Source organism: Mytilus edulis, chromosome 2 (assembly GCF_963676685.1).
Source record: "Mytilus edulis chromosome 2, xbMytEdul2.2, whole genome shotgun sequence".
Classification (NCBI taxonomy): domain Eukaryota; kingdom Metazoa; phylum Mollusca; class Bivalvia; order Mytilida; family Mytilidae; genus Mytilus; species Mytilus edulis.
In genome coordinates this window covers 84,793,207-84,805,923 of record NC_092345.1, presented here as the reverse complement: position 1 = coordinate 84,805,923, position 12,717 = coordinate 84,793,207, and the positions used below count along the sequence as shown (strand labels likewise).

Genomic DNA, 12,717 nt, shown 5'->3' with positions numbered 1-12,717 from the left:
CGTCAGCTCTCCTTTAATGTTACTTGGCCAGAATTAATTTGCGCCAATTAGTTTTGAAAAGGTATCAATTACGACACTCTTTAATTTTTCTTATGGTTTTAATTGTGCCAATAAATGGTATCAAATCTCACTTTAGATTAAACAGAACATCAACAAACAAATTGTTCAGTAAGAATAGTTTTTCACATGTAAAGATATCTGTTCAAGAAAATAATGTCAGAGAAAAAAACTATAGTCATTGTAGGAGATCACAAAGACATTTATAAAAAAAAACCATGGAGAAATTAGTTCGAAATTAATGAAGTCTCTTCAGGTCCGTCAACTTTTGTGTTTTAGATACATTTATTTGTACTCTCACAAAGGTTCAGGACATGACATAAATCTAAATCTGTGTACAATTGTTGCAATGGATATTCATATTGCCACAAATAAAACCTATTAGTTTTCAAAATGAAGTGGCACAGAAGTAACATTGGCACAAATAAGTTGTGGCACAAAAAGATAACAGCCATATTTACATACAGGAAAAAGAAATAAGTGATTTATGCAAGGTCTGCTAAAAAAGAAAAAGATTCCCTGTAGGGTATATTAACATGATTAAAGTGAGACAAAATGGATGGAATGGAAATTTTAAAGGAACTTTACTCTTAATGTATTATTTAAAATTGTGTAATTAATGAAAGTAGTTACTTACAACTCCCGTTAGCGCCATGTGTCGCATAGGGCACGAATGCATTTTGCGTTCTGTAACTTTTAAGTTTTTTACAAGGATAGGTTGTTGGCCTATTGCACAATCCCCAACCTGGAGAAAAGTTTCTTTCCTATAGATCCATGAGAGTAGACGCACAGTGGCGGATCCAGAACTTTTCCTAAGGGGGGGCCCGCTGACTGACCTAAGGGGCCCGCTCCAGTCATGCTTCAATGATTCCCTATATAATCAACCAAATTTTTCCCACGAAAGGGGGGGCCTGGGCCCCCCCCCCCACTGGATCCGCCTATGACTCAGTAGTGTCTATGTAAAATTTTAATTCATATATATATATGTAGGACTCTAAAGTGTGATGGTATTCTAAAGTTTAATGGTCTACTCTAAAGTGTGATGGTCACACTTAAGTTTGATGGTCTCTCTAAAGTGCGATGGTCACACTAAAGTTTGATGGTCTGCTCTAAAGTGCGATGGTCTACGCTAAAGTACAATGGTGTATCACGCTAAAGTGCGATGATTGTTTGTTTGCTAAAGTATGATGGAATATCACGCTATAGTGCGATGGACCAAAAGGGTGTTAATAAAAAGTCTTCTTGCAAAAGCTAGTATGCCAAGGTTTTGTAACATAAGTGATAGGCTTTATAATTACTAGAAGGCTTAAGTGATTGTTTCTGAATCAAGAAGAACGACTACGTAAATTGCTAAAATGATAATTCAGGTGCGACTGAAATATATATATCCTGAATATGATTTTTTTTTAAATCGGGCTGGTATCAAATATTTGGATAATTGGTGAAACTTGCCATTCACAAGGCTACCCCTAATGTGAATATCTCCCCTGAATGTCATCATTGTAAATTACAAATACAAAATTCGTTCATTGCATAACTATTTTTTTGTTTGAAAAAATCTTAATTTAAATGAAAGAGAAATGCCATGTTCTTCAAGCTTTCTCCTTTTTCGCAGCGAGTACAAATACAAGTTGTATTTCCTACAATGTACAAAGTAATGTTTTAGCGGACAAGTTGTATTTATGATTAAAGCATGAAACATGTAGCTTTATTTTACCAACTTTACTTTTCGATAAAATCGACATATTTTAACCGCAAAGTAAACTGCAACATAAACAATGATTTCAATAGAAACAAGATAAAGGATTCATCATTCTTATGCGTATACTTTTGTGTCTGTATAGTAAAATAGTCCACTGCAGGACACAAGTACTACTTCCATCACCCAAAAAAAACATTTGCCTCAGCCGACAAAGCTCGGTTAGGTTTTAATTAAGTAAGTCATGGACATTTGGTTTAAAGTTGTTATATTCTACATTTATCTTTGGGCATATTCATCTTTTTGTTTGTATAAACGACTATTCACGTCATAATCCATAGTACTTTTATTACGTCTATACTTTTGCTAACCATCACACTTTAGCGAAGACCATCTCAATTAAGCGTGACCATCGTACTTTAGCATGATCATCGCACTTAAGAGTTCTACATGTACATATATAACACTCAGAAACCTCTTTTTCCCCTTAAAAGTGTCCCATCCCCTAAATGTGATAATATGACACTATCTCAGTACACCCATACTTGTCTAGCTTGTGTATATATAGGACAGAGAAAGTGTATATTTTTCACAAACGACAAATTAAAATTTCATATATTTCAAAAGTGTTCAAATGCAGGGGTTTATCTGGGTATTTTGGGAAAAAGGACCCTGGCCAGTTTTGGGAATTTTTTAATGCGGTTTTCAATGAAATTGGGAAAAACAACCAATATACCAGATGTTAGTTTTAGTATGTTTAGTTCATAATTATTTTTTTTGTTGGTGAAAATAAAGTAAGGACTACACCTTCTTTGGGTTTTTTTTAAATATAACAACATGGTATTAAAGTTTATTTGAGTATCAAAATAATGAGTTCTAACTTAAAGGATTGTTACATTTTTTTTATTTTGACATGAAATTTTGTGAACTAAAATATTTTGGGTTCTGTATAAAATATATCCTGTTTCTATTTTCTTTATTATACATCTTTTAGTTTTCAATTTTAGTGTTGCTAGGATACATGTAGCTGTCACATGTTTGGTTCTTTTCATTTTTTATTTACTGTATTTGATTGACAAACCCGGAATTATATACTTGTCTGTTTCCAGATTTGACCTGGTTTTAGTATATTCCCACACTTCCTGTTTATTTATGGCAGCCATTGTTTGTCAATGTTGTTTTCATTCAATATGTTTCAACTTGGATTTACACATTACTTGTTGGCGATTTTTGACATAAAGCTATCGGTTGAATAAAATAAACATCTCTGTCATGAATAATAAAGATGAAAATGAATTTTGTGATCATTTGGGAATTTTGCTACCAAAATTTGGAAAAATGTAGGGTTTTTGCCGTTGGGAATGGGTCCGAAAACCGGACCCTGTGGAATGCTAGAAAAATCCATGAAATGTATCCACCTGTATGACAAATGATTCGTTACAACTTTAGTTTGAAATCAAATAAAGGTGATCTTATAACAGGGACCTTAGACCTGATCTTTAAATTAAAAGCACAAAGAGAAAGTATTCCATACAAATTCTCAACAAGAACATTTGGACTACCAATTAATTTAAATTCTTTTGTCAAGCATTTTCAGGTACTGACATTAAGATATTTACTGTATCCACATTCCTTCTTTTTATTCTTTCTGTGATTATTTTACAATCTTTGCAACTTATGAGATTTCCACTTTAGATTTCATCCCTGCGTTGTAACACAGTTATTTAGCATTGATGACAATTTGATGTCTTTTAATAATGGTTTTGGTTTGAACTCCAGCAAAAAACTGGTGTTTTAAATTGAGTCCCTTGTGACTATTACAGACCAGAGGACATATTAGCACTAAAAGATTCAAAACGTTTTGGAGGATAGAAATAATTTGGACATGTACATGTTTGGGGTGAAAATATTACAATTTTGAGCAGCCATATTTGGTAGTTTGACCCTTTCACCGCTATACACGGCATATGCCGCGATGGCATGCGCCTTCCGCCACTGCTATTCACGGCATATGCAGCAATGACAACGGATTTTTCATAAGGACTGTTTAACCATTCGGTTTTCATTCGGGTCCTCTCTAATTTTTCCTTGTATGAATCGAGGATATACAAGGTCTCATTTGCACTTCAATTCCTAGCAATTTTTATGGTAAATTCATGCAGTAGAAGGAAAATTGAAGGAAAATAAAAACAAATATTTTGACAAATGCAAATGGCAGAAATCAGAAACGAAGCTGTAAATATGGAAATATTTCAGCATTTCTATGGCGAAACTGACAACGAGGATTAGTTAAAAGGTTTCTTGTTATCTCAAGGTGTTTATCACATTCAATTCGTGTGGGAAATATGATTTGGTCGATCATTACGAGACATAGAAAAAAGGGGGGAAAACGGATGTTGACTGAAAATTTTTGAGGACGGAGCCACTTATTTGTGCCACGATTACATAATATGTTGTGTATGGTGCAATACGCTACGGAATCTAGCAACTGGTGTCTTCTTTATTATATATATATGGCAGATAAAACAACAAAATAGATGAAGACTAAAAGTAGTTTTTATTCCAAATTCAACACAAATGTAATAAATTACACCTTTTACCTGTTAATTACCTGAAAATGCAGGTAACCTGATAAAATTTTTACTGAAATAACTGCCCAACATTACAGTTCATACTCTCCTGAGCATTTTTTCATGCAATAACTTTCTCTGTATTTCTTATAATAAAAAAGATACAGCAGTCTAAAAACGAATATACTGTTCTCATGAATGAAAACAAAAAAAATGCAGCATTAGCAGCCATTTTCTATTTTTTTGTGTAGCGTTGAAAGGGTTAAGGGATAGGATTTAGTGAAATGGCCACATTTCCGTTGGGTTGGGCCCAACTTGGGAATGAACAAGTTTGACAGTGTTGCATATACATAATCAAAAAGACATTTAGCAAAAATGCATATGCCTATTATTGATTTGGGCATTATAAAATTTTTAAGACAATACAAAATTGACCAGGTAGCTAGGGACAGCTTTTTATAGATATATCCACTTAAAAATGTCAAATGACAAGTATATGTACAAATGTATTTGCGAGCATTTACTATTGACTTCGTAGATTCTTGTGTTATTTCTCTGTGCCACCATTAAGGAGGGATAAATGGAATGGGCTGAGGTATATTAGACCTCAAACATGACATCAAAAGGGAAGTAACTCTTGCTCAGTTTTTCTAAATCGAAACCTACTTATTCCGGTATTGACTAGTTTTTAGTTGACCTAGATTTAGATGCACCAAATCTGTAAAGGGTTATTTTCCTTTCCATGCTTATTGAACACTGCAATAACCTAAACAATATGGTTTCTCACTCCGATTTTGTATCCTTCAATGACAGAAACTTTGGTTAAAAGTTGAATCATTTTTCTTTTGCCAAAAATGCATATTTTTAAACACAAAGGTTAAGAAGGTGCGAGGACCAAGTTATTATAAGTATCAGAGTATTGTTATAAAGGTAAACAAATCAATAGATACATGTACCTTCAGGTGTTCATTTTTCCAGGTCCCTCAACGATTTTACTTTTTTCTTGTTTCTAAGTTTTGTTTATCAAAAAATGTAGGAGGTACATTGTATCTTGACATTTTTCATTATAAACTGCTTGTTTACTTTTGTAGTTTTTCAACTAAATATATTAAAAGGAAGACATGCAGAAGATACCAATCATAAATTATTCAAAGAACAAAATAGATAGTCAAAGATAAACAAGTCCTAACAGAATAACTAAGGACTTAAAATTAACAACGAAGTGGGGGTGATAAATCAGGAATTAAAAGTTTCAATTTAAGCAAAAGGTTCAGATACGTTGTACAGCCTTTTATTTTTATGCTGTCCTATTCGTAAGAAGAAATTCTCGTTGAGGCCCCAAAAAATATTTAACCCGCAGCAATTTAAAATAAATCTGCACTTCCGTTAGCATATCAGTAGCCTTTAAAGTAAAATCAGCGGCGTATCAATATATATATATATATATATATGTACATCATTCATATACTAATGGTACTACTGCCTGTACAATTTACTGCAAAGAGGAAGACATTTACAAAATATAACTATAACCATTTCCCAATCTGTATTTCCTTCCTTATTGAAATGAACAGATAAAGTTACACTCAAATAACTATCAAATGAAGACATTTATCTAGACCTGTAGCACAATACACAGGCATGTACAAAATCAAAATACACCAACAGTTGAAGCCACAATGGGGATGCAGATTTTTGCGATCAATACAAACTGCGATCTTTAGTGAATATCAACAAAATGACAACTGGACTCATACCCACATTAATAATGAATACAACACAGGTAGTGGTTCGTTAAATTTCACACGCATACCTTTAAAATCGCACTGATTTTCCCAGCGAGCGGGGTATACCCCGTCCTCGGCTGCCATATTTGATTTATCTGCATTCGGAGTTCAGCGGCCTCTGGTAGCGATGTTTTGCACTAACCAGGCTTATTACATCCCAGTTATGTGTAAATATTTATCATAATGTAAATTATTTCCTAAATTAAAGAATGTATATAGCTGTATTCGATTAAGGGAAGACAGTTTCCATGGTTTATCGAGGTGGAAATTCTCGCACCTCCATAATAAAATTGGGTCTTGTCGGGGTCATCAAAATGTTTCGAGGTTGGTCAGATTCACAGTGACGTCACTTGTAAAATTTCGTCTGAATTTATAAAAATGACGTCTGTGAAAATTACGAAACGAATTTCGAATTTTTATAACTTAACATGTCCACACTTAGCTTAAGCTGAGACATACTACAGCACACAAGATTTACAACTCCAATACATTTGTATACAATACTCGTGCATAACATTTCTTATATAAACAAAAATTAAATTAAATGTCTGGGGTTAGAGGGGCACTGAATTGACTCAAATTCTCATATTTAATATTTAATTTTTAATTTTTAACTATGTAAAACATTTCTCCAAATTAAAAAATATCTAAAGTAATTAAATTTATTACATGGCATGTGCTCTTTAATATGAAACTTTGTTTCGTGTGTTTTTCAGTCATAGGTTGAAAAGATAATGTAATTATAAGAATGATTTTTTGTGGAAGAGTCAAAGAATTATTGGAATTTGCACAAATTGAATTGTTGACATTGAAATATTGACGCATGAAATTGATATATCAGACTGGCTGTATTGAACTGAACAAGAAACGATAAAAACAAAAATCACTACCGATACATTTAACTGTGTTGCAACACATGTGCAGAAAGGCTGAGGAATTTCTTCTCAATATTAGTAAAATCAGAGGCGGATTCAGATGGATATGAGGTTCGGACCCTCACTTATGGTGCTACATTTATGGTTATTGTGTAGACTTTTTTCTATAATACTCTCCTACCGTTGCTTAGTTTGCCCTCTTTCAAAAACGCCAAACAAAAGGTATTAGATAAGTCTAGAATTATTTTGTCTCGGGGCGAATATGAATACCTTTAAATTAAACATGTATTAAGATTTTACTGGAGAATCTAAACATTATCAAATGTCTAAGTGTATTTACTATATTGAAATATAAACTGCATTTTTCCTCTGATGTTTTAAAGAAATAATTTGCTTTTAAAACATTGTGTTGATGGAAAACCATGGGATATTATCTACAAGTTTATGTAGTACTATATTCAGTTGATAATAAGATATGCAGCTCAACTTTTAAACCCGCTTCATTTGGTTGCACCTATCCGCATAAGTCAAGAATCTGATGTTCAGTAGCTATCGTTTTTTGATTTGGTTCATAAGTATTTCTCGTTTTCTCATTTTGTATATAGATTAGACCGTTGTTTTACACTAGTCAATTTTTTGGCTCTTTGTAGCTTGCTGTTTGGTGTTAGAGCCAAGGCTCCGTGTTGAATACCACACTTTGACCTATAGTGGTTTCTTTTACATATTATGACTTGGATGGGGAGTGGTCTCATTAGTATTATACTAAACCCCTAACAGGGGAAATTGTGCTTGACTTTCCATATATCAATACATCATCTTTCAATCAGTTTAATCGAAGTCTGGATCTGTATTGCATGACAGTACCTGCTTAACTATGCACCATAGTCATTTCCCTTACTTTCTTTTGTTTCCTATTCTGACGGACTTCTCTTATCTTAGTTATACTATGTACAGTGTTGTGTGTATTTTCTACATTGACTAGAGGTATGGGGAGGGGGATGAAATCCCAATATAAATTTGTTTAACCCAGCTTCATTTTTGAGTCTGTTCCAAGTCAGGAGCCTCTGCTATGGCAAGCCGTTAACTATTTATTTGATTATCAAGATATCTCCTATAATATATAAGATATCTTATATATTATAGGAGATATCTTATATATAATAAGAAGATGTGGTATGATTGCCAGCAAGACAACTCTCCACAAGAGACCAAAATGACACAGATATTAACAACTTTAGGTCATCGTACGGCCTTCAACAATGAGCAAAGCCCATACCACATAATCAGCTATAAAAGACCCCGAAATAACAATGTAAAACAATTCAAACTAGAAAACTAATTTATATAAGATATCTTATAAACTATATAAGATATCTTATAAAGTTTAAGAGCTATTTTGAAGTAAGAATAAATAGCAAAACGGCTTGTCATACTCTGGCCTTTGTTAGTCTTGAATGATTGTTAATTTTAGTTCATTTATAAGTTTTGGGGGTTTAGTTTGACGTTCAGTTTTCACTGAACTAGTTCATAGTTTTGTTTAGGAGTCATCTGTCTAGTAGCCCGCCTCTGGGTGCGAGGTTTTCTCTTGAAGATCCGTTGATGGCCTTCGGCTGTTTCTGCTCTTTGGTCGGGTGGTTGTCTCTGTGACACATTCCCCATTTCCATTCTCAATTTTATTAATTGTAGAAACATCGTCGTTGGTTTTTTCTTTCAATTGTTTCGCAATATGTCATGTTACGGCATGACCATATATATATAATGTATACGGTTTTGCTTATCATTGTTAAAAGCCGTATGGAAATCTATAATTGCGTAATCCACACTAGTTGAATATATTTCATTGGCAATCATAGTGATACCACAACTCCTTATAACATGTTGAATTAAATATATAATCTCAAGTCTACATAGTTAATCTGTGTGGCATACTAGGAAAAAATTCACAATTATAAGATAAGATAAGATAAGAAAACTTTATTTTGATTCGGCATAAGTACAAATAAGCAACACAAGCTCTAAGGAGCTTTTAACCGAATATAAAACATATAAATAACATAAAAACAGTGCATTTAGACATATAAAACAACCTGTAATGATAAGTTGAAATCTCACATACATAGCATGCAATAAAAATAAGCAACGAATTTTCGAATAAAGTAAAAACATGCTACACCAGAGCAACCAAAAGCAGCATAAATAATAATCAGCTCAAGAATTATCTGCAAGCAGAACAGCGACATTCCAAACCGTTCCAGGACTGAACAAGACTTTTAAAATGTGAAAAACTGTTTTCAGTCCTGAAATGGTTTGGAAGGCTGTTCCAAAAAGTAGCAGCAGCAAATTTGAACGATTTTTTTTCTGTAACGGATTGACTTTACCTGTGGAATTTCAAGAATATTTACATACGTGAAAGAATATTTAAATTTTTTGACATTCACCAAATTTTGTAAGCACACAGGAGCTATGTTGTTAATAATTTTAAAAGTTTCTAGAGCCATTGTTCTTATCCGTCTGATCTGCAAGGAGGGCACCTTAGCTTTAAGTAAGAGGTCCTCGTAGGAGCTGGTAAAATCCTCATATACAAAACGGAGTACTCTTTCCTGCACCTTTTCTAGTTTTTTGGAATTGTTCTCAGTGTAAAAATGCCATGCCAAAGGGCAAAAATTTAAATTACTAAGAATAAAAGTATGAAATATAGTAAGTTTACTAAGTCTATCCAAAACTGAGCCTAAACGTTTTAAAACATTTAATTGCTGTGATGCCTTCCTGCAGATTGAGCTAATATGAACATCAAAATTTAGCTGGTAGTCTATTTCTATGCCTAATAATTTTGCTGTTTTTCATGTAAGGTTCGAATTTTGAATATGTATAGATGGGTTCTTTTCAAAGGTCTTTTTGCCAACAGCCAAAACTTGAAATTTGTCAGGATTTGCTTGCATGTTATTCACCCTGAACCACTCAATAAGTATTTTTGAATCAGATTCCAAAGTTGAAATTAGTAAATCGAAATCTGGAGTACAAAAGACAAAGTATTGTCATCTGCATAGTTATATAAACTACCATTTAACCTTGCTCATACATCTAAATTGGATATTTACAGTGAGGGAAATAAGGATGTCGAAAAGAACAGAACTTTCTGCACACTATATACAAAGTTCATTGCATGTGGCGGTATGGAAAAGAGAAAATATCATTTATAAATATGTTAAACAACAATGGCCCTAGTATCGAACCCTGTTGTACGCCTTTATGGATGTCAGCCCAACCACTAGAACATTGTTGACTTTACTTTACTGTTTTCGATTAGATAAATAGGACTTTAAAAGAGCAACAGCATTGGGGTTAAACCATATGCTGATAATTTATCTAGCATGATATTGTGAGGCAGTCAGTCAAAAGCCGGCTTAGAAAGATCCATTAATACCGCTGCAATTTACTGGTTTTTATCAAGAGCTTCACGCCAGTCTTCTAACACTCTGAGAAGTGTGGTCTGATATCCATGTCCACGTCTAAATGCACACAAAAATGGATTAAATATTTTATCAAAATAATCAGTTAATTGAATTTCCTATATTTTTTCAAAGATTTCAGAAAATATGGGTAAGACACTAACTGGTCTATAATTTGTTTTTAATAATGGGTCACTCTTTTTATGAAGGGGGATCACTTGGGCTTCTTTATGTTTATTAGGGAAACAATTATTTTCAATTGACAAATTTACAAGTGTTGTCAGCTGTAGTGCAATATAAGATTTACAATTTTTTACTATTTTTGCTGGAATACCATCAGCTCCTGTAGCCTTCTTTGTGTTTATTTTATCTAAAAAAAAATCGACATGATCTTTAGATACTATTTGAATTCAAAATCAGAATCATTCTTTCTGTTAATTAAAATTTCTTTTATACTTGGATGATTCGAGGGGTGATATACCACATCTGCTCCAATTTTGTCTGCTACTGTGGAGAAAAAAATATTAAAAACATTGAATGACAATTCTTATCCAATTCTGAAGCTGACTATTTTCTAGTGTCTTTATGTAGGTATAAGAAAAGCAGTTTCATAACATCATAAAGCAGTTGATATAAATTTTATGTTACAATGCATAATACTGTAATACTCGTTACAACAATCCAGTAAATTCACAAAAATACTGAAATCCGAGGAAAATTTAAAGTTAAAAATGGAAAGTCTTTTATCAAATGGCAAAATCAAAAGCCCAAACACATCAATGGGCAACAACTGTTACATTACTGACTTGGTTTAGGCGTTTTCTACATAATTAAACCTAAGCTGTGCATGCTTATAAAAAATATAGAATGAATGGTGGATCAAAGGCTACATACAAGTGCATTTATACATTTAATGTGAGCTCTGAATAGGGGAAATCTGCTGATCTTGTACTAGAATACTTACTATACTATTAGTATAATAGTACAAGGCCTGTTTTCAACGTCACTTTAGATAAATGCTCAAGTCAGACAAGCTTTTTGAGTGAAGGTTTTCTTTATACAGATCCCTTGAAAAAAGCTAATATATTAAACGAACAATATAAATCAACTTTTACATCTGATATCAATACAGTTATCCCTGACAAAGATCCATCAACACATCCAATAATGGACAAAATAGACATCAACAAAGAAGGCATCTATAGATTAATTAAAAATATAAATCCAAAAACGGCAACAGGACCAAATAACATTACTGAAAAAGAACACATTAACACATGCACAGACATACTCACTCTAATTTTTACAAAATCAATGCAAACAGGAATAGACCCTCACGATTGGAACCACGCAAATGTAACACCTCTTTTCAAAAAAGGAGAAAAACAGCATCCTGGTAACTAACGTCCAATTGCATTAACATGTATTTCCTGCAAATTATTAGAGAACATAATTGCAAGCATCATCAAGAAACACCTTGGATCCAACAACATACTTTATGACTTGGAGCACAGCTTCAGGGCAAATAGATCATGCGAATCCCAAATAATATCACTAATTCACCAGCTGTGTTCAAATAACGACAAAAACATACAAACCGATCTAATCATTATGGATTTCGCAAAAGCCTTTGACAAGGTTCCCCACAACCGTTAACTATATAAACTAAATTTTTCGGTGTATCAGATCAAGCTACAAACTAGATAAAATCTTTCCTCAGTCAAATCGTTCATAAACAGCTATGCTAGAAAACCATTCCTCTGACAACATACCAGTTACATCAGGTGTTCCGCAGGGTACTGTTTTAGGTCCAATACTATTTTTAATATACATTAATGACTTACCTGACTAAATTTTACATCACAGTCAAATCAGGCTCTTTCCTGACGATAGCATCATTTACCGACAGATAAAATCAACATAAGATTGCTTTAAACTCCAGGAAGACATAAAAGGGGCAATCAAATGGGAACAAGACTGGCTAATGCTGTTCCACTCTGACAAATGCAACATACTTCGAGTGACCGCAAAGAAAACACCTATCCATTTGTATTATAACAGGCACGGTCACATTCTTGAGTCAGCTGAAAATGCAAAATATTTAGGTATAACTATATTATCAAATTTAAAATGGAAAAAACACATTCAGAACATGACATCAAAAGCAAATAAGACCCTTGGATTCATCAGAAGAAATTTCAAAATAAACTCAGTAAGACAGTAACTATCAAAGACCGAGAATACCAAGCCCTTATTAGACCAAAACATGAATACTGCTTC

General features: G+C 33.2%; 1 protein-coding gene across 2 annotated transcripts in view; it reads right to left on the bottom strand.

Annotated features, from left to right (window-relative positions):
- Nucleotides 1-6,467, bottom strand: part of LOC139513196 (mediator of RNA polymerase II transcription subunit 1-like) — a 40,053-nt gene extending 33,586 nt beyond the window's left edge. Inside the window, exon 1 of one of the 2 annotated variants that reach the window (XM_071301476.1) lies at nt 6,140-6,467. In XM_071301476.1, coding sequence (XP_071157577.1) covers nt 6,140-6,197 — 58 coding nt within the window. In that variant the 5' untranslated portion in view covers nt 6,198-6,467. The remainder of the gene's footprint in view (nt 1-6,139) is intronic. The other variant, XM_071301477.1, reaches the window with a different exon arrangement.
- Between the last annotated feature and the right edge of the window lie 6,250 nt (nt 6,468-12,717).